Here is a 22,729-nt window from a genome sequence, read left to right on the forward strand (position 1 = left end):
CATTCACGTATGTTTCATGCATGTTCTAACCACACACGCCCACACATTCACGTTGCATACAATTTTCTATAAAAAAAAAGCTGATATTTAATTCAACTCAGTATGTGAATGTTAAGGTTTTTTTGTGCAAAATACAAATAGGCCCACTGATTTTTCTCATTTAAATGTTCATTGTGTCTCATCACTAAAGCCTTTGTGACGGGTCACTCAACGTTTTCATTGTAGTTTTTGGACCGGGTTTTTGCCATTTTCGATGACATAATAGTGGTTACTGATTGACTGGGCCAATTTGCTCCCTGTGTGTTTGTAAATGGGTGGCTGTAAATGAATTGTCGCAATAAAGCCTTCAGGCATTAGTCCCAGCTGACATTGACTCAAGAATGGTCTGTACAGTTATGGTGCATTAGAGTTGAGGAGCAAGTGCTCAGTTCACTATGGGAGAAGGGAGCTGAAATACAATCGTGATGCTTCTCAATGCAGCCCAAAATCCCTGCATTTATGGTGCTACTTGCCAGGAGTCTTAGCTTTTTTACATTGGGTTTTAAGACCCCTTACACAGGTGTGGATCATGGCAATGGACTGTATAGGATCCAGCGATGCCTTCAAACTGGGGATTTTAGGAAGCATCGTTAGGAGGTAAGCATTTATTTGGTTTACTTCAGGCACACTCTTCTTCCGAGCAGCATACGATGAAATCTTAAGCCTAGTCTTGCGTAACTCTGTTACCAATTCATCCATGAGCTAACAAACATGTTTCTGAGAGAAGCGTGTGCACATTTTTTGGAAAATGTAGCCTACCGGTACGCACCATTTAAATTATAATCTTATTTCCATTTCCTGGGAACTTGCAACTAGAAAAACATGTAGTACACAGGCTACTATGTAAAAAGAGGTTGATAGTTTTGGGAGGCATTTTTGTCCCTGATGTTCTCGCAAAAGTGCTTTTGGAACATAATGACATGCTCTGTTTTGTCAGAAGCTGTATTGTTTGCTGTATGCGTGGTTAAGCAGGTAGGCCTACTGAAGGTAAACTGCTGCCCCCTCCCTGAGCTGGGCTACTGGAATCCATAGTGGCACATGTCTCAAGACTTGGCATCATAAAGTCTCTGTGGTATTGCTGGCTGGGTCAGTCGTTTTCTTTGTCTTAAAATGCCTTAGTCTGAGGTATGCACTGACGACTGGGGCGGCAGGTCGCCTAGTGGTTAGAGCATTGGACTAGTAACCGGAAGGTTGCAAGATCGAATCTCCGAGCTGACAAGGTAAAAATCTGTCCTTCTGCCCCTGAACAAGGCAGTTACCCCACTGTTCCAAGGCCATCATTGAAAATAAGAATTTGTTCTTAACTGACTTGCCTAGTTAAATAAAGGTAAAATAAACGCACTGTCATGTGCAGACTGACTTGACTGCCTGCCTGACGTGTGTACAGACCTGTTAAGTCTGCCTCACCCGTGTAGCTGCAGGATCGAGAGACCAGGGAAAAAGAGGTAGAGAGGGTGGGGGCCTAGACCTGTGAGCCTCGTTGTGGCATTTCCTATCCCGGATTAACTCACTGACGGAGATGTTGTTGAGCACCTGCCAACTCAGGCCTCGCTTTCCTGCACCACAACACCAGGGAAGGAAATGGAAATGGACGCACAGGGCATAATGGGACCTACAGGCTAGATATCAGGTCAAAATGTAGAGCAACGTAGAAATGGGGTGAGTCACGGCACTCGAGGCCTCTGATTAAATTCAACCATCGGTATACCCTCTAGCCATTTGTTGGTATGTGTGTGTGTTGCTGCCTGCTGTGTTTACTGTATATAGAGTATTTATAGTGGAAGATCAAGCCGCTCCAGAGGTAGGCTAAATTCCCCCAGGAATGTTTCCAGAGTACTCAGGGGGTAGAGCTGAGCCAGTCAGTCACACTTTGGCTGTGGTGCCTGAAATAGGGCTCTGTTGTTTTAAGCCAGGGATCTCCGTGAAACCTTTAAAATCCGGTGCTTTTGGAGGACTTAGGCCAAACAGGCACGAGAGAGCGTGAGAGGCAGCCAGACTTCCCCCTGAACAGGTACTGGGACAGAAAGGCACCTTTTCCGATTTAAAGAAAGGCAACTGGGACAGAGCTGAGTTTGTCTGGGATAATAACTACACTAGCTAGATAGATGCTGTGGCAGGGCTGAGTTTGTCTGGGATAATAACTACACTAGCTAGATAGATGCTGTGGCAGGGCTGAGTTTGTCTGGGATAGTAACTAGACTAGCTAGATAGATGCTGTGGCAGGGCTGAGTTTGTCTGGGATAGTAACTAGAGGTCGACCGATTTATAATTATTCTACGCCGATACCGATTATTGAAGGACCAAAACCCCCGATACCGATTAATCGGACGATTTAATTAATTAATTTTTTTAATAATGACAATTACAACAATACTGAATTAACACTTATTTTAACTTATATAATACATTAATAAAATCAAATTAGCCTCAAGTAGATAATGAAACATGTTCAATTTGGTTTAAATGCAAAAACAATGTGTTGGAGAAGAAAGTAAAAGTGCAATATGTGCTATGTAAGAAAGCTAATGTTTCAGTTCCTTGCTCAGAACATGAGAACATATGAAAGCTGGTGGTTCCTTTTAACATGAGTCTTCAATATTCCCAGGTAAGAAGTTTTAGGTTGTAGTTATTGTAGGACTATTTCCCTCTATACCATTTGTATTTCATTAACATTTGACTATTGGATGTTCTTATAGGCACTTTAGTATTGCCAGTGTAACAGTATAGCTTCCGTCCCTCTCCTCGCTCCCCCCTGGGCTCGAACCAGCAACACAACGACAACAGCCACCACATCGAAGCAGCGTTACTCATGCAGAGCAAGGGAAACAACCACCCCAAGGCTCAGAACGAGTGAAGTTTGAAACGCTATTAGCGTGTGCTAACTAGCCAGCCATTTCACTTCGGTCACACCAGCCTCATCTCGGGAGTTGATAGGTTTGAAGTCATAAACAGCGCAATGCTTGACGCACAACGAAGAGCTGCTGGCAAAACGCACGAAAGTGCTGTTTGAATGAATGTTTACACGCCTGCTTCTGCCTACCACTGCTCAGTCAGATACTTAGATACTTGTATGCTCAGTCAGATTATATGCAACACAGGACACGCTAGATAATATCTAGTAATATCATCAACCATGTGTAGTTAACTAGTGATTATGATTGATTGTTTTTTATAAGATAAGTTTAATGCTAGCTAGCAACTTTCCTTGGCTTACAGCATTTGCGTAACAGGCAGTCTCCTTGTGGAGTGCAACGAGAGAGAGGCAGGTCGTTATTGCGTTGGACTAGTTAACTGTAAGGTTGCAAGGTTGGATCCCCCGAGCTGACATGGTGAAAATCTGTCTTTCTGTCCCTGAACGAGGCAGTTAGCCCACCGTTGCTAGGCCGTAATTGAAAATAAGAATGTGTTCTTAACGGACTTGCCTAGTTAAATAAAGATGTAAAAAAAAAAAGTAAAATAAAATCGGCGCCCAAAAATACCGATTTCCGATTGTTGGCCCTAATTATTCAGCCATTCCGATTAATCGGTCGACCTCTAGTAGTAACTACACTAGCTAATTAGATGCTGTGGCAGGGCGGAGTTTGTCTGGGATAGTAACTAGACTAGCTAGATAGATGCTGTGGCAGGGCTGAGTTTGTCTGGGATAGTAACCAGACTAGCTAGATAGATGCTGTGGCAGGGCTGAGTTTGTCTGGGATAGTAACCAGACTAGCTAGATAGATGCTGTGGCAGGGCTGAGTTTGTCTGGGATAGTAACTAGACCAGCTAGATAGATGCTGTGGCAGGGCTGAGTTTGCCTGAGATAGTATCCAGACTAGCTAGATAGATTGTGTTGCAGGGCTGCGTTTGTCTGGGATAGTAACTAGACTAGCTAGATAGATGCTGTGGCAGGGCTGAGTTTGTCTGGGATAGTAACTAGACTAGCTAGATAGATGCTGTGGCAGGGCTGCATTTGTCTGAGGGTGGGGGGTAGAAGATACTGTGATGTAGCCTAGCCAATCTGGTAAGGTTGTCGCTAAATGGAGGTTGTACTTGGGACGTACAGGTAAGACCAAATATCTTGTGGTGGTGTTAGGGATGGGAAATGTGGACGTGATATCTATGGTGTTTCTGGTGGGACAGGGAGTTAGTGAGGGCTTCTCTTTGGTTTCTGCAGTGTGTGACCATATATATAGGTTTGAGGTGTTTTTGTGTAATAAATTGGTAATAAGGCAGACTCGTCCAAAGCAACATGAACACAGGCTACATTCAGCAGCAGCTGATTATGTGGTGAGTGCCGAGTATCCTCCAGGGTTGAGGTCAATTCAAAATGAAGGCAGTCAATTCAGGAAGTAAACTAAAATTCCAGGTCAATAATTTAAAAAAGGGCACCTATGTTCTATGCTTTAATTCAAAGCTTTTTCCATTTAAATTTTCAATTCAAATCACTTCCTGAATTGACTGCATTCCATTTGAATTGACCCCAACCATGGTATCTCTGAGTTTGTGTTAACCCACACCTCTCGTCTCTGTGGTTCCCTAGGTCCCTGGATGCCCCACGGCACTCCGTCCTCGCTCGCCCTCCCGATGGCCGGCAGCTGACCCCGCCCCCCAGGATGACGGTGAGAGAGCGGCTGCGAGAGAAGATCTCGACGGCGTTTTACCGCCATGGGCTGCTTTGCGCTTCCTATCCGGTGCCCATCATCCTCTTCACCTCTGCCAGTATTCTCGCCTGCTGGTACGTCTGAGGAAGGGGAGTGTCTATGAGGGAAGCGGGTTCTGGGGATGGCCGTGTGCATCTTCAAGAGATTATATGTGAGAGTTCTTGTACTGGTTTCTCTGAACATGTTTTTGGCAGGTTTTGAAAGGATTGTATGTATTTTTTCTATCCATATGGGCAGAGGTGAGATGGTAGGTCAGTAAAATAGAAGAGAAGCAGATGGATGAACATTTAGAGGTCAACAACAGAGGTGGGAGAAAAAGGAGCAGGCCCTGCAAAACCCAGTCAACTAAATGAAACGCCCATAGCCATACACATAAATCAGCACTCGGAACAGAATACACACTTTTCCACCTCAGAGATCCACATTAGAGGTCAACCCCGTCACAGTTGAAAGGTCACAGATGAGAAGTCAGGACAGGATGGAACGAATACGGTACAGCATGGAACCGTGGAGGCAGCAGTGCAGTGCCAAAAGCACGGCTGGCTGACGGCTGCACTGAGTGCAGGGAATTAAAGGGGTGGAAGCAGAGTTAAAAAGAGAGACACAGCAGAGGGCTGTGAGAAAGTGACCCCTGGAGAATAGGCCTATCTGTGTGTTCCTGGCCCTCCATCTGCCTCCCAGGAGGTGGGGGCTCCTGCTGCAAAACAAAAGCCCTTTGTGACAGTACAGTGACCTTAGAGAGAGGGAGAGGGAGAGGGGGTGTAGTGTCCTCAAAGAGAAATCTGTATCCCGTGGCCTGACAGGCTGCCAAAGAACCAGGATGAAAGAGTGTTCAAGCACTTAGATACTGAGCAACACTGTCAGTCACGTCACTATTAAAAAAAACAAGCATTTCGCTACACCCGCAATAACATCTGCTAAATATGTGTATGTGACCAAAAATATTTAATTTATTGTACTATACTTTGGAACTATGCAAACTGCACCTTTTTGATGTGGTGCAGGTCAGGGATACAGAGTCAGTATTGACAGTGTTTAGTGTATAGAACACCCATAAACGTTTCAGTGTGTTCAGTCCTCACCTGAAAATCAATTTCCCAATGCCCTGTTGGAATCTTTAGTTAATTATTCAAGAGGTTTGAAATGCTTTTGCTCGTCTATGGAAGTGGGCTTCAACTTCGAAGGCAACAGAGCAAGGCCTATACCCTTCACAGTGGGGTAGTCTCCTCACGAGGGGTAATAAGATTTTAAGAGATTTTAACTGGTTATAGTTGGCGTCCTCCAAATTTGTACCTACATTCATCCCTTTGCTACAGTATTGCCAGGCTGTCGGCATCATTTCCAGTCGTGGTAAAGTGTACCCAATGACCTAACAGAGACAGACAAATGCAGCACTGTCACTCTGGCTGTTTGTCTTAGCCTCAGTCGCCTCGTAGCTTTCCGTGAATTTTGGAGGCGCCCTTGAACTTAACGCACTTGTTGGTTTTCTTTGTTTTTTCCCCTCATATAAAATAAGTTTGTTCACAGGGCAAATGGGCCCAAAAGTGGTCCTTTCTAAGAGAATGGTTGAGTGAAGACGATGACAACATGGGATGAAAGGTTGTAGTTACTTACTCTTGCATTAGGGTGGAATTAGTGAGCATTAGTAGACTCATGTTTTACAAACACACATTCATGAGTGGATATGGTATCGGCATACATATTAAGCGCTAAACCCCTTCAATCCTTTTCTCATTAAGTGTGTGTATGTGTGTGTGTTCGTTCCTGTGTCAGTGTGTGGGGCATGCAATTGTGCACGTGCGAGTGTATCGGTCTACTAAATCTTGTAAATCTCAGTGTGTTTCGTAAGAGCCAACCTCTTCCCAGGGAAACGGGTGGTCGGTCTCTAGTTAATGCTAAATCTGCCAACAAAGGACAGGGGAGGCAGTGGCACTGACTTATTTTTTTCACTTACACAGACATTCACACACTTGCACACTCAGGGATGCTTATATACACATACATGTATTATTATACTGAACAACAATATAAACGCAACATGTAGTGTTGGTTTCATGTGCTAAAATATAAGATCCCCGAAATTCTCTCAAATTTGGTGCACACATTTGTTTACATCCCTGTTAGTGAGCATTTCGCCTTTGCCAAGATAATCCATCCACCTAACAAGTGTGGTATATCAAGAAGCTAATTGACCGCATGATCATTACACAGGTGCACCTTGTGCTGGGGACAATAAAAAGCCACTCTAAAATATGCAGGTTTGTCACACAACAAAATACCACAGATGTCTCAAGTTTTGAGGGAGCGTGCAATTAGCCTACACCTGTGGGATTGTCTGAGACCAGCTACCCGGACAGCTGATGAAACTGTGGGTTGCACAACTAAAGAATTTCTGCACAAACTTTCAGAAACCGTCTCAGGGAACGTGCTCGTCGTCCTCACCAAGATCTTGACCTGACTGCAGTTCTGCATCGCAACCAACTTCAGTGGGCAAATGCTCACATTAGATAGCCTTTGGCACGCTGGAGAAGTGTGCTCTTCATGGATTAATCCTGGTTTCAACTGTACCAGCAGATGGCGTCGTGTGGGCAAGTGGTTTGCTATTGTGAACAGAATTCCCCATGGTGGCAGTGGGGTTATGGTATAGGCAGGCATAAGCTACAGACTATGAACACAGTCGCATTTTATCGATGGCGATTTGAATGGACAGAGATGCCATGACGAGATCCTGAGGCCCATTATCGTGCCATTCATCCGACGCAATCACCTAATTTTTCAGTATGATGATGCACAGACCCATGTCGCAAGGATCTCTACACAATTTCTGGAAGCTGAAAATGTCCCAGTTCTTCCATGACCTGCATATGTCGCCCATTGAGCATGTTTGGGATGCTCTGGAACGATGTGTACGACAGCTTGTACCAGTTCCCGCCAATATCCAGCAACTTTGCAACAGCTTGATCAACTCTATGCTAAAGAGATGTCTTGCTACATGAGGCAAATAATGGCCACACCAGATACTGACTGGTTTTCTGATCCACGCCCCTACCGTCTCTTTTAAGGTATCTGTGACCAACAGATGCATATCTGTATTCCCAGTCATGTGAAATCCATAGATTAGGGCCTCATGAATTTTTTTCAATTGACTGATTTCCTTATTTGAACTGTAACTCAGTAAAATCTTTGAAATTGTTGCATGTTGCGTTTATTTTTGTTCAGTGTACGTTTAACTGTAAGGAAATTATCATTTTGGTAGAGGGTGTGTATTTTAGTGCTGGGATAATAATTCACAATACTCAAGCCTGTAACTAATATTCAGACCACACTGTCACTTATTCTCCACTCCCATGTTCTCCCAAGTCATCGCTCTCTCCCCCCTCTCTCAGTTACCCTCTGCTGCGGCTGCCTCTGCCGGGGACCGGGCCGGTGGAGTTCACCACACGGGTCCGAGATTATACCGTCCCTTCCCATGAGCCCCAGGGAGACCTCGGCGAGCGGCCTGACTGGGTAAGACTCATGGTCAAAAGATCACCCCACTTACAGTACCCACATGGCTTGACTGTTTACATGGTACATTTGTAACATCATGATCTTTAAAAAATAAACCTAACACCACTAAGTACCATTTGGTACCAGGTAGTTACCAATTGCATTGAGTGTTTGAAATACCAGCTGAAAAAGGGACTGTAAAATAACAAACTCATCCGATTCTCTGCCATGTTTTTCAAAACCCTCTATGTTCCTCCAGTATCGGGGTCCTCCGGTGGCCTACATCCAACAGGTCCTGGTGAAGGCAGCTGTGTCTCCCTGGGACAGTACGCTGGTCCCTGTGGACGTGTTCCGCTCCCCACTGGGCCGCGTATTCAGCCTGCTGGAGGAGATCCGCAACCATGTACACAACGACGGGTATGGGAAACTACACACGTACATCTAATGTCTCTCCCCCACCTCGAGCTTTCTCTACCGTTTTAAAATGCACCTTGACTTGACCGGACTTACCTTTCGTCTCTTTGCAGTTCTGGGGTCAGGAGCCTGGAGGCGCTCTGCCTGCAGGTGACGGACCTGTTGCCGGGGTTACGACGTATGCAGACAGTGCTGCCGGAGCACGGTTGTCTGCTGGTCTCCCCCGGCAACTACTGGCAGAACCAGCGGGAGCTGTTTGACTCTGACCCCGACCTGCTGAAGACCGTCCACCAGCATGAACCCAAAGGACTGCACACCTCCGCCACACTGAGAGGTAGAGAGGGGAGGAAGGGATGGGAGGGGTGAGGTAAATGGAGGGCAGAGCAAAGGAATCATCCTTTTGTATCCCTTTGGCTAATGCTCATTGAGCCCCAACCAGAGCGTGTGAGCAGAGCCGCTCATCACTAATGGAGTGGTGCTTGCGCTCCATGTCGTTTCCACTAAAGACCCACGCCAAATTCGCTCCATTCATTAAAATCACAATTTAACCAACACCCGTCTTTTTTTGTGACTACCTGGATCTACAAATCAATCAATTGTTTTTGTCACATGCGCTGAATACAACAGATTACAGTGAAATGCTAACTTACAAGCCCTTAACCAACAATGCAGTTTTAAGAAAAATAAGTGTTGAAGTATTTTCTAGTGAAAAATAAAAAATAATTAAAGAGCAACAATAAAATAACAGTAGCGAGGCTATATTTTACTTATTTGTATTTTATTTAACCTCTTTATTTAACTAGGCAAGTCAGTTAAGAACAAATTCTTATTTACAGTGTCGGCCTATATACAGGGCGTACCTGTACAGAGTCAATGTGCGGGGGCACAGGTTAGTCAAAGTAATTGGGGTAATATGTACATGTAGGTAGAGGTAAAGTGACTATGCAGAGATAATAAACAGAGAGTAGGAGCAGCGTAAAGGTGGTAGTGGTGGGGGGTTCAAAGCAAAAAGTCTGGGTAGCCATTTGACTTGGGGGTAGAAGCTGTTAAGAAGCCTTTTGGACCAAGACTTGGCACTCCGGTACTGCTTGCCGTGAGGTAGCAGAGAGAACAGTCTATGACTAGGGTGGCTGGAGTCTTTGGCAATTTTTAGGGCATTCCTCTGACACCGCCTGGTATAGAGGTCCTGGATGGCAGGAAGCTTAGCCCCAGTGATGTACTGGACCATATGCACTACCCTCTGTAGTGCCTTGTGGTTGGAGGCCGAGCAGTTGCCATACCAGGCGGTGATGCAACCAGTCAGAATGCTCTCGATGGTGCAGCTGTATAACGTTTTGAGGATCTGAGGACCCATGACAGATCTTTTCAGTCTCCGAGGGGGAATAGGGGTTGTCGTGCCCTCTTCACGACTGTCTTGGTGTGTTTGGATCATGATAATTGGACATCAAGGAACTTGAATCGCTCAACCTGCTCCACTAGAGCCCCGTCGATTAAAATGGGGACGCGCTCTGCCCTCCTTTTCTTGTAGTTCACGATCATCTCCTTTGTCTTGATCACGTTGAGGGAGAGGTTGTTATCCTAGCACCACACTGCCAGGTCTCTGACCTCCTCCCTATAGGCTGTCTCATCGTTGTCGGTGATCAGGCATCTGGCGTCTGCAAACTTATAGATGGTGTTGGAGTCGTGCCTGGCCATGCAGTCATGGGTGAACAGGGAGTACAGGAGGGGACTGAGCACGCATCCCTGAGGGGCCCTCGTGTTGATGATCAGCGTGGATCAGATGTGTTGTTACCTACCCTCACCACCTGGGGGCGGCCTGTCAGGAAGTCCAGGATCCAGTTGCAGAGGGAGGTGTTTAGTCCCAGGCTCCTTAGCTTAGTGATGAGCTTTGGGGGCACTATGGTGTCCCAATTGTTTTTTAAGTATTGAAACCAAACCATATGGATTTGACTGAAAGCTGTTTGAATAAACATGTGAAGATGAATGTAAGAAGTGAACATCATTCCAAATAGGCTACATGTCATATTAAACTGCATATAAACACTCTAAACAGGTCAGGAGCCAGACATGGAGCCTAAGAAGGAACTAATTATTTAGGCTATTATTTCAATTATTTCAAGGCTGCAGCCTACAAAGAAATACATTGTGAAGGATTTGTGAATGCAACCCCAGGCTGGTAGGAACATAGTGCTCAGCATTTAAACAACATTTAGTTGTATTAAATCATTGTAGTCTATAAATTTGGCATTTAGGCTGTGACTTACTTAGAATTAAATGCAAACGAAATTAATTGTGCCTTATTAGTCTGTCTTTTAATAAATGTTTTGAATACACGCCAGTCTGTGGCTTCAGGCTCATGCGACGGTGCCTGGAGAGCAAGCCAGCAGCGGAGAATATCCTCTCCACACTTGCAGAGCAATTGGGGAAGCTAAACACCCTTTTGGCCACTCTTGCCAGGCTGAGCTGAGATGTAGAGTTGTTTTTAAAATGTTCTATAGGTAGGCCTAAAGGTTTTTAGGCAAATTAACCCAATCAAAACAGAAAGCTCCTTGAAAGGGGGAATTTACCAGGCCTATTGGGCCAAAATATTTATGGCCTAATTTATCTCTATTATGGGATCAGATTTTTTTGTTTATAAATACTTTGCTACAATGACACAGTTAGTTATTTACAAACCTTGTTCCTTTCTTTTAGCATGTGGATGTAGTATACGGTCATGCTTTCGGGATACGTATCTTTTCAGATTCCACAATGATTCTCTAGTTGTAGACACTACATCAACAAACTCCTTCTCTTGCTCTTGGTCCTCATCTTTGTAAGTCAACTTGATTTTGCACCTGTGTGTTTTATCAGTTTCTTTATAAAAAAATATTTAGTGAACTCCGTGGCTGTAGCTAAAGCATGGGGCTATAGCAGCACACAAGTAGACTACAAATGCATGCTGGGATGGACATGCCCTGAGCTCCTGAAGTGAGCGCTACTTTTTTGGAGTGAAATTAGAGCGGGCAAGATGGCTGACGCTCCAGCCTTTTGGGAATCTCGCTCCGTGCTCCAGTCAAATTGGGCACGCTCCTCACTGCTCACATACTCTGGCCCCAACTAATGTCAGGCAGACTGGTAATGCTGTTATTGTTCAATGCTGTGTGCGTGTGCGTGTGCGTGTGTGTGTGTGTGTGTGTGTGTGTTAGACCTGCTGTTTGGCGTCCCGGTGAAACACACAGGGGTGAGTCTGTACAGCAGGAAGAGGGTGGTCACCTACACCATCACCATGGTCCTGGGCAGCTACGACGCCAGGTTCCTGTCTAGCCTGCGGGCACGTCTTCGCCAGCTGCACCCCTCTGTGAACTGCAGCCTGCGCGAGGACCACATGGTGCACGTGCACTTCAAGGAGGAGATAGGCATGGCCGAGCTCATCCCCCTGGTCACCACCTACATCATACTTTTCGCCTACATCTACTTCTCCACACGTAAGTCTCTGACTGGAGTCTGGGCGCCACGGGGGCATCTCAATAGTCTAAAGAGCTTCCCTTCATCTGCACTGATCTGAAAGAGTTGGCTTAGTTTCATTTAGTTAAAGATGCATCCTTCTTTCCATACATTTTTCCTTGAAGTAATGTGTCTCATCACTAAAGCCGGGGGGGGGGGGGGGGGGGGGGGGGGAGATTGGTTTCAAAAGAAATGCTGAAGTCGGATGTCTTGCTTTGTGGGCGTCTCGGATATTGTTCCCAGGTGCCCAGTCAAGGCCACAGAGCCAAGGTCCAGATTAGTGTGTGTGTGTGTGTGTGTGTGTGTGTGTGTGTGTGTGACTGAGTCCTAGCCAAGGCTGTTCCTGTCTCGTCCAGGGATAATCTCCTATACAGGAACACTGTAGCCCACCATAATAATCTACCATGATAAGACTCACCAATGTGTGCCAAAACCAACAATATGCTGGCATGCACACACATACACACACATGCAATATGTACTGTGCACAAACCTCATTTAAACTAAAAGCTGCATAAACTGAGAGACATTCTTCTTTGTAGTGTGGGTGTTAGACAGAGTCCTATGCTAACCCTTTCCTCTCAGTGTATGTAGACTGTCTATGCTAACTCTTTCCTCCCAGTGTGTGTAGACTCTGTCTATGTTAACTCTTTCCTCCCAGTGTATGTAGCCTCTGTCTATGCTAACTCTTTCCTCTCAGTGTATGTAGACTGTCTATGCTAACTCTTTCCTCCCAGTGTGTGTAGCCTCTGTCTATGTTAACTCTTTCCTCCCAGTGTATGTAGCCTCTGTCTATGATAACTCTTTCCTCCCAATGTATGTAGCCTCTGTCTATGCTAACTCTTTCCTCCCAATGTATGTAGCCTCTGTCTATGCTAACTCTTTCCTCTCAGTGTATGTAGACTGTCTATGCTAACTCTTTCCTCCCAGTGTGTGTAGCCTCTGTCTATGCTAACTCTTTCCTCCCAATGTATGTAGCCTCTGTCTATGATAACTCTTTCCTCCCAATGTATGTAGCCTCTGTCTATGCTAACTCTTTCCTCCCAATGTATGTAGCCTCTGTCTATGCTAACTCTTTCCTCCCAATGTATGTAGCCTCTGTCTATGCTAACTCTTTCCTCCCAGTGTGTGTAGACTCTGTCTATGTTAACTCTTTCCTCCCAATGTATGTAGCCTCTGTCTATGTTAACTATTTCCTTCCAGTGTGGGTAAACTCTGTCTATGTTAACTCTTTCCTCCCAGTGTATGTAGCCTCTGTCTATGCTAACTCTTTCCTCCCAGTGTATGTAGCCTCTGTCTATGCTAACTCTTTCCTCCCAGTGTATGTAACCTCTGTCTATGCTAACTCTTTCCTCCCAGTGTGTGTAGACTCTGTCTATGCTAACTCTTTCCTCCCAGTGTATGTAGCCTCTGTCTATGCTAACTCTTTCCTCCCAATGTATGTAGCCTCTGTCTATGCTAACTCTTTCTTCCCAGTGTGTGTAGACTCTGTCTATGCTAACTCTTTCCTCCCAGTGTGTGTAGACTCTGTCTATGTTAACTCTTTCCTCCCAGTGTATGTAGCCTCTATGCTAACTCTTTCCTCCCAGTGTATGTAACCTCTGTCTATGCTAACTCTTTCCTCCCAGTGTGTGTAGACTCTGGCTATGTTAACTCTTTCCTCCCAGTGTATGTAGACTCTGTCTATGTTAACTCTTTCCTCCCAGTGTGTGTAGCCTCTGTCTATGCTAACTCTTTCCTCCCAGTGTGTGTAGAGTCTGTCTATGTTAACTCTTTCCTCCCAGTGTGTGTAGCCTCTGTCTATGTTAACTCTTTCCTCCCAGTGTGTGTAGACTCTGTCTATGCTAACTCTTTCCTCCCAGTGTGTGTACACTTTGTCTATGCTAACTCTTTCCTCCCAGTGTGTGTAGACTCTGTCTATGTTAACTCTTTCCTCCCAGTGTGTGTAGCCTCTGTCTATGCTAACTCTTTCCTCCCAGTGTGTGTAGACTCTGTCTATGCTAACTCTTTCCGCCCAGTGTGTGTAGCCTCTGTCTATGCTAACTCTTTCCTCCCAGTGTGTGTAGAGTCTGTCTATGTTAACTCTTTCCTCCCAGTGTGTGTAAACTCTGTCTATGCTAACTCTTTCCTCCCAGTGTGTGTAGAGTCTGTCTATGTTAACTCTTTCCTCCCAGTGTGTGTAAACTCTGTCTATGCTAACTCTACTTCTTCCTCTCTCCAGGTAAGATTGACATGGTGAAGTCAAAATGGGGCTTGGCGCTGGCTGCCGTGGTAACAGTGCTCAGCTCTCTGCTTATGTCTGTGGGGCTCTGCACCCTGTTCGGCCTGACGCCCACACTCAATGGAGGGTAAGAAACACACACACACACACACACACACACACACACACACACACACACACACACACACACACACACACACACACACACACACACACACACACACACACACACACACACACACTCTCTCTCTCTCTCTCTCTCTCTCTCTCTCTCTCTCTCTCTCTCTCTCTCTACATATATCCTAAAAGCCCCTGACCCTCTCCTGCTCATTGATCTGTATGGACTACTGTGGGACTGCAGACATTAATGTACAGTGAGTGACAGGGGACTGTGTTACCAAGGGCAACAGATGTGGACTCAAAGGGGAGGAGGGATTCTTAAGAGGGCGGGGATAGATATTGATGTGGCGTACCTGGCCAATCACACCCAGCTTATTGGAATGTAGAGGATGGCGTGACCATCTCACACCATCCAAATCTCACCAACCATCAATCAAGATTCCAGGGTCCACACGCACACAGACCTACATACCCACAGTCGTGCATATTGACACAATGGCCACACAATAAAACCTGTTGAAGTAATAACACGTGTGTTTGGTCTTTATCTTATGTGGCGTAGTTTTGTTACATACTGACCTCCAACCCTTATCTTCACGTGTAACGATAGCATATCTCTGGTTTACTGTCTGTCAAACCTTGTCTGTCTTCAATCGTCCCTTCTCTCTTTCATCATCTGTACTCTTGTCTACTAAATATCCCGTTTTCTATTTTTAACCTGTTTTTTATTTGTGCGACAATTTGACGACAATCAAATTGAAAAACCTGACCTCTCTCCCACCCTAACATCCAAACTTGCATTTATCACCTGATCCACGAATAAGCGCTCTGAGAGCACTGGTTACTCAAATGAGATTATGAAGTATTATTCACAACAGCTTTGTAATCATGTTGTCTCTGCTTGTGTCTCTCTCTCTGTCAGTGAGATCTTCCCATATCTGGTGGTGGTGATAGGGCTGGAGAACGTCCTGGTTCTCACCAAGTCTGTGGTGTCCACCCCTGTTGACTTGGAGGTCAAACTACGCATCGCTCAGGGTAAGGGCTGGTTCTTCTATCCTTGTGGGGACCTACAATCCCCAAAAGTCCCCACGAGGATGGTAAAAGCAAGGCAAATTCTCCCTTGTAGGGACATTTCCCATGAGGACAAAGGCTATTTTAAGGTTAGAATTAGTGCAAGGGGGCCTCCTGAGAGGCGCAGCGGTTTAACCTCTCTAGGCTAGATGGGACGGACATCCAGTGAAAGTGCAGGGCGCCAAATTCAAACTACAGAATTGTAAATATTTAACATTCTTGATAATACACACGCAATATGTCAAAATAAAGCTTAACTAGAAAAACCTAGAAAAACTACAATTTCCGGGTCATTTTTCGACCCATGCATCCGGCCCGTCACAAGCGACACCTTGTGACGGGCCTGGTGCATGCACGCTGACTTCGGTCACCAGCTACCAATTGGATATCACAAAATTGTGGAGAAAAAGGGGTTAAAAAGTACCATGAAAAACTAATTTGTGTAAGGAGTTATGGTTTAGGGTTATGGTAAGTTTTAGGGATAGGGAAAATAGGATTTGATTTTAGGTCCCCACGAGGATATAAGAACAAAATGTGTGTGTGCGTGAAATCCAAGCATTTGTTAATGTGGTATTGTGTTGTCCCTCTCCAGGCCTTAGTAATGAGAGCTGGTCTATCATGAAGAACATGGCCACAGAGCTGTGCATCATCCTCATAGGATATTTCACCCTGGTGCCCGCTATCCAGGTAACACACACACACCAATCTATCACACACTGGCGCATGAACACAGGTACACGCACACTTTCATTCACATAGACAGAGTAGATCGTACTGCCACACAACATGCACACACACACTTCTACTGTGCATGTTATGAGTGGCCTGATGTTTATTTCTGTGTTTCCAGGAGTTCTGTCTGTTTGCTGTGGTGGGGCTGGTGTCTGACTTCTTCCTTCAGATGTTTTTCTTCACCACAGTTCTTTCCATTGACATCCGACGCATGGAGGTGAACACACACACACACTGTCAACAGTGCTTTCCTTTGTAATTTACAGCATGGAGGTGAGGTCATAGACACACACACACACACATTTGCCATGTGATGGTGAGGTCTCTTGATCCATGAGTCATTTCCTCAGTCTATAGTGCTCAGTAAAATATTGACAGTCTCTCTTTATCCACCTTGTTCCTCTGTTACAGTCATAGATGCATGCATACTCTAACACTAATCCATACACATGTACCATACACATGTACTCTCATACATGTTACACTCTCCCACATACCCGCGCAGCCTAAAACTGTCCTCTCACACACACAGTTGGCCGATCTGAACCGCCGTCTACCGGCCGAGGCGGGTATGCCCCCTCCCAAACCGGGCCCCCTGCGCCCTCGGGAGGCGCCTCCTCCCCCACGGCCCTCGCCCTACACCATCACCCTGCAGACGCCCGCCTTCAGGAACCTGCGTCTGCCCAAGAGGCTCCGTGTGGTCTACTTCCTGGCCCGCACACGTCTGGCCCAGCGCTTCATCATGGTGAGACTGGCTAGAGGCACTTCCTGAAAAGACAGTTTAAGTTAGGGTTGCACGATTATTTTGCTAAATGCACAGGCTTTTCAGAAATTAGGATTGGAAGATTCCTGATTTTTTCCCTGCTTATTCCCATCTGATTCTGGGAATCTTCCCAACTGGATTTTCTGGGAATTTGGGGAAAGTTACCGGAATCTTCCGACCCCAGTTTCACATAGTCCAGTGTTAACAAATGCTTCTGTGAAAGGAGGGTGAGTTTACAGTACTTCCTTGAAGTAGTTCTCTGTATGCATTGACATGTCCCTCTATCCCTGTATTATTGTAGGTGGGTACAGTGATCTGGATTGGCATCCTGGCCTACACGGACCCCGCTGGCCTCCGTACCTACCTGGCAGCCCAGGTGTCTGAACAGAGCCCCCTGGGGGAGAGCGGGGCCGGGGGTCTGCCCCCCCACCTGGGAGTAGCCTCGGTCTTCCCTGGACCAGGAGGGGACCCCGCCAGCACCCTCAGTGTCCTCCCTGCCCCCGCTGAACCCACCCCACTTCCAGAGAACCAGTCCCAGGGTCACCACGGGGCCCCCAGGGAAGGAGTACCCCACCAGGCCCAGGCCCCACCCCTGGTGCCCCAGATCAGCTGGGGGGCGGAGGATGAGGAGGGCTGGAGGAGGCTGTCTTTCAGACACTGGCCCTCGCTCTTCAGCTACTATAATATTACTCTGGCCAAGAGGTAGGTCAGGGGAGTTGGAATGAGTTACTGGGTGTGTTTATTGGGTGTGAGTGCACGCGTATGTGCATAGTGTTTGTGCCACTGTTGACCCTACTTACCATGCTTTTGGGTTATGGAAGGGAAGAAAGGTCGAATTCATTGATTAATGTAGGAAATGTCATTTTGTTACCTTTCTGTCCCACAGATACATCAGCATCCTGCCTGTCATTCCCGTCACGCTTCACCTGAGCCCCCGGGAGGCCATCGAGACGCGTCACCCCCAGGACACACGCCACCCCCCGCCGCCCAGCCTCAAAACTAACGACCTACCCGCAGACCTCACGCTCTACAAGTCAGTACCGACACACTCTCACACACACCAACCTCCATTTCCAACGCCTTCAAACTACAGATTGACTAACATTCCCCCTACTACAATCCATTCACTTCATGTGTTTCACACACACACACACGCACACACACACCCATGCACAGTGCACACCACTTCAAAGTCCATGCTAATGCTCTTGTGCAGGGGAAAGATCAATGTTATAGTGAACGATTATGGTGTCAAGGCCAAGAGATTCAGTGATAATCCACACAGTCCAAACCCACATCTCATACAGAATATGTTTGCATTTGTCCCGCGTAGGGTTGCAAAATTCCGGAAACTTTCAATAAATTCAATGGTTTTCCCCAAATCCTGGTTGGAAGAATCTCGGAATCAGGAAGGAGTAAGCAGGAAATCCGGAACTGTCCAACCAGGATTTGCAACGCTAGTCCCACACCTCTCTTTTCTTCCTCTTTCTAACCTTGTAAACGAAACACAGCCAAACAGTCTGTCACTGTGTCAATGGTTATCTCAAAAACGGTAGGAAGAAAGAGAAAATCGTTTTTTCTCTTATCTCTATAGTTGAGTTGACTGGATATTGGGCGAGGTTCGTTTTGCATCGGTGCCCCCACCCACCCAGGGCACAGGGCCATGCAAAATGAACCCCCTCACTGACTCACAGACTTTGTTCCTGTCTACCGTCTCATCTGATTGGCTGTCAGGTTACTCGTAAGATGTCCGTGGGTTGACGATGTCATGGTGGAGTGGATGATGTTTGGTGTGGTTTTGGGACCGAGTGAAACAGTCTCTCAACTGTGTTTTCCCTAGTTCTATTTTGTTGGTAGTAGGGGGCAAAGGTTCCTCAAAGCAACAGGCAGTACTGCCAACGTTAATGTTTCTATTAGAACAAACAGAATTGGGCAGATGGGGTGCTGTGTTGCTTAAGACCACCAGTGTTTTTCCTGCAGTATACTACGTCCTTGACCAATAGCATATTAAAATGGATCCAACATTGGAACTGTATCCACTGTGATGTGTAACGCCAGGGAGGTTTTTCATTTGAAGTGGAAGGTTTGAATCATATTCATCAGGTCATGGTCATCTGTGAAACCCAGATCAGTGTTCACGGTTCATATCTGAGATAAAGGCCACAGTGGTGAAGTTCATCTCTGGAACACAGGCCAGGCACAGATGGAGATTTATCTTTTAGAATCTTTGGGTCAAGTCAAGGTGGAGGGGCCTGGATGGTTCTCCCAGAATAAAGTAGAATCTATCGTATCTCTATGGTTTTCCAATCAAGGACAGAATCCTTTGAAACTCTTGCTTTTATTTGATTTAACCTTTATTTAACTAAGCAAGTCAGTTAATTAAGAACAAATTCAGACAACCCCAGTGGGTAGAGAAAGCTTGTTAGACACTAAGAAAGCTTTGTTGTAGAGCATTTAACACAAAATCAAGGGAGGGGCCAGCTGAGTATAAGACTGTATCATCTGCATGTAAATGGATGAGAGAGCTTCCAACTGCCTGAGTTATGTTGTTGATGTAAATTGAGAAGAGCGTGGGCCTAGGATTGAGCCTTGGGGCACTCCCTTGGTGACAGGCAGTGGCTGAGACAGCAGATGTTCTGACTTTATACACTGCACTCTTTGAGAGAGGTAGTTAGCAAACCAGGCCAAAGACCCCTCAGAGACACCAATACTCCTTAGCTGGCCCACAAGAATGGAATGGTCTACCGTATCAAAAGCTTTGGCCAAGTCAATAAAAATAGCAGCACACTATTTCTTAGAATCAAGGGCAATGGTGACAACATTGAGGACCTTTAAGGTTGCAGTGACACATCCATAATCTGAGCGGGAACCAGATTGCATACTAGAGATAATACTATAGCTATCAAGAAAGCCAGTCAGTTGATTATTGACAAGTTTTTTTTTTTAACAGGGGAAAATAGAAATAGGCCTATAACAGTTAGGATCAGCTTGATCTCCCCTTTAAATAAAGGATGAACTGTGGCTGCCTTCCAAGCAGTGGGAACCTCCCCAGAAAGGAGAGACTGGTTAAAGAGGTTGGAGATAGGCTTTGCGATGATAGGGGCAGCATCCTTAACCTGTCTAGGACTGGGGTTCCGCCCCGCAACAGCCAGTGAAAGTGCAGGGTGCCAAATTCAAAACAACAAAAATGTCATAACTAAAATTCCTTAAGCATACAAGTATTTTACACCATTTGAAAGATAAAATTCTCGTTAATCCAGCCACAGTGTCTGATTTCAAAAAAGATTTACAGCGAAAGCACCACAAACGATTATGTTAGGTCACCACCAAGCCACAGAAAAACACAGCCATTTTTTCCAGCCAAAGAGAGGAGTCACAAAAAGCAGAAATAGAGATAAAATGAATCACTAACCTTTGATGATCTTCATCAGATGACATTCATAGGACTTCATGTTACACAATACATGTATGGTTTGTTTGATAAAGTTCATATTTATAAAAAAAATCTATTTACATTGGCGCGTTACGTTCAGTAGTTCTAAAACATGCGGTGATATTGCAGAGAGCCACATCAATTTACAGAAATACTCATAATAAACATTGATAAAGATACAACTATTATACATGGAACATTAGATACACTTCTCCTTAATGCAACCACTGTGTCAGATTTCAAAAAATCTTTACGGAGAAAGCAAACCATGCAATAATCTGAGTACACCCTTTAGACTACAAAGCAGCCAAAAAGATAGCTGCCATATTGGGTAGTCAACATTACTCAGAAATAGCATTTTAAATATTCACTTACCTTTGATGATCTTCATCAGAATGCACTCCCAGGAATCCCAGTTGCACCATAAATGTTTTGATTTGTTCGATAATGTCCAGTGAGCTGTAATCAATGAATAGCATTCTCACGTAGATGTTCCTTTTGTCCAGGTGGGAAAGGGCAGTTATGTCCAAATATTATATTTTATATTAATATTTTAACAAAAAGTTTAAAAAGTTCCGTTACAGCCCGTAGAAACATGCCAAACTAAGTATGGAACCAGTCTTTAGGATGTTTTTAACATAAAACTTCATTAATGTTCCAACCAGACAATTCCTTTGTCTTTACAAATGAAGTGAAACTTAGCTACCTTTCACATGAGCGTGCCAGACCGAGGCTGTGGCACTCTGCCAGACCAAGGCTGTGGCACTCTGCCAGACCTCTCAATCAAAGAGCCCTTATGAGCCCCTCCTTTAGAGTAGAATCGTCAAAACAGGTTTTAAATACTGTTGACATCTAGTGGAAGCCTTGGGAAGTGAAACATAACTAATATCACCCTACAAACCTCAGATTTCCCACTTCCTGGTTGGATCTTTCTCAGATTTTCACCTGCCATATGAGTTTTGTTATACTCACAGACATAATTCAAACAGTTTTAGAAACTTCAGAGTGTTTTCTATCCAATAATAACAATAATATGCATATATTAGCATCTGGGACAGAGTAGGAGGCAGTTCACTCTGGGCATGCTATTCATCCAAAAGTGAAAATGCTGCCCCCTATCCCAAAAAGGTTAACAATACCACTGAAAATTAAATAAAAATAATAAGTTCCAACAGAGGGGATCAGTCTGATTCTATACCATTTTACAAAGACCAATTAATTTTTTAATTTTATTTATTTAACCAGGTAGGCAAGTTGAGAACAAGTTCTCATTTACAATTGCGACCTGGCCAAGATAAAGCAAAGCAGTTCGACACATACAACGACACAGAGTTACACATGGAGTAAAACAAACATACAGTCAATAATACAGTATAAACAAGTCTATATACGATGTGAGCAAATGAGGTGAGATAAGGGAGGTAAAGGCAAAAAAAGGCCATGGTGGCAAAGTAAATACAATATAGCAAGTAAAACACTGGAATGGTAGATTTGCAATGGAAGAATGTGCAAAGTAGAAATAAAAATAATGGGGTGCAAAGGAGCTAAATAAATAAATAATTTAAATACTGAAGGGAAAGAGGTAGTTGTTTGGGCAAAATTATAGGTGGGCTATATACAGGTGCAGTAATCTGTGAGCTGCTCTGACAGTTGGTGCTTAAAGCTAGTGAGGGAGATAAGTGTTTCCAGTTTCAGAGATTTTTGTAGTTCGTTCCAGTCATTGGCAGCAGAGAACTGGAAGGAGAGGCGGCCAAAGAAATAATTGGTTTTGGGTTGACTAGAGAGATATACCTGCTGGAGCGTGTGCTACAGGTGGGAGATGCTATGGTGACCAGTGAGCTGAGATAAGGGGGGAGTTTACCTAGCAGGGTCTTGTAGATGACATGGAGCCAGTGGGTTTGGCGACGAGTATGAAGCAAGGGCCAGCCAACGAAAGTGTACAGGTCGCAATGGTGGGTAGTATATGGGGCTTTGGTGACAAAACGGATTGCATTGTGATAGACTGCATCCAATTTGTTGAGTAGGGTATAGGAGGCTATTTTGTAAATGACATCGCCAAAGTCGAGGATTGGTAGGATGGTCAGTTTTACAAGGGTATGTTTGGCAGCATGAGTGAAGGATGCTTTGTTGCGAAATAGGAAGCCAATTCTAGATTTAACTTTGGATTGGAGATGTTTGATATGGGTCTGGAAGGAGAGTTTACAGTCTAACCAGACACCTAAGTATTTGTAGTTGTCCACGTATTCTAAGTCAGAGCCGTCCAGAGTAGTGATGTTGGACAGGCGGGCAGGTGCAGGTAGCGATCGGTTGAAGAGCAT

General features: G+C 45.1%; 1 protein-coding gene across 3 annotated transcripts in view; it reads left to right on the forward strand.

The window, feature by feature from the left end:
• The window catches only part of LOC110534747 (sterol regulatory element-binding protein cleavage-activating protein), a 39,416-nt gene that overhangs the window by 7,775 nt on the left and 8,912 nt on the right, over nucleotides 1-22,729 (forward strand). Inside the window, exons 1-13 of one of the 3 annotated variants that reach the window (XM_036945754.1) lie at nucleotides 93-636; nucleotides 4,562-4,756; nucleotides 8,069-8,189; nucleotides 8,431-8,588; nucleotides 8,699-8,919; nucleotides 11,774-12,052; nucleotides 14,293-14,419; nucleotides 15,335-15,447; nucleotides 16,076-16,170; nucleotides 16,334-16,432; nucleotides 16,748-16,960; nucleotides 17,280-17,680; nucleotides 17,865-18,011. In XM_036945754.1, the coding sequence (XP_036801649.1) occupies nucleotides 569-636; nucleotides 4,562-4,756; nucleotides 8,069-8,189; nucleotides 8,431-8,588; nucleotides 8,699-8,919; nucleotides 11,774-12,052; nucleotides 14,293-14,419; nucleotides 15,335-15,447; nucleotides 16,076-16,170; nucleotides 16,334-16,432; nucleotides 16,748-16,960; nucleotides 17,280-17,680; nucleotides 17,865-18,011 (2,237 nt within the window). In that variant the 5' untranslated portion in view covers nucleotides 93-568. Of the gene's footprint in view, nucleotides 1-92; nucleotides 637-1,559; nucleotides 1,699-4,561; nucleotides 4,757-8,068; nucleotides 8,190-8,430; nucleotides 8,589-8,698; nucleotides 8,920-11,773; nucleotides 12,053-14,292; nucleotides 14,420-15,334; nucleotides 15,448-16,075; nucleotides 16,171-16,333; nucleotides 16,433-16,747; nucleotides 16,961-17,279; nucleotides 17,681-17,864; nucleotides 18,012-22,729 lie in introns of those variants that run through there. The other 2 variants (XM_036945755.1, XM_036945756.1) reach the window with 2 other exon arrangements.

This window comes from Oncorhynchus mykiss, chromosome 2 (genome assembly GCF_013265735.2).
Source record: "Oncorhynchus mykiss isolate Arlee chromosome 2, USDA_OmykA_1.1, whole genome shotgun sequence".
Lineage (NCBI taxonomy): Eukaryota > Metazoa > Chordata > Actinopteri > Salmoniformes > Salmonidae > Oncorhynchus > Oncorhynchus mykiss.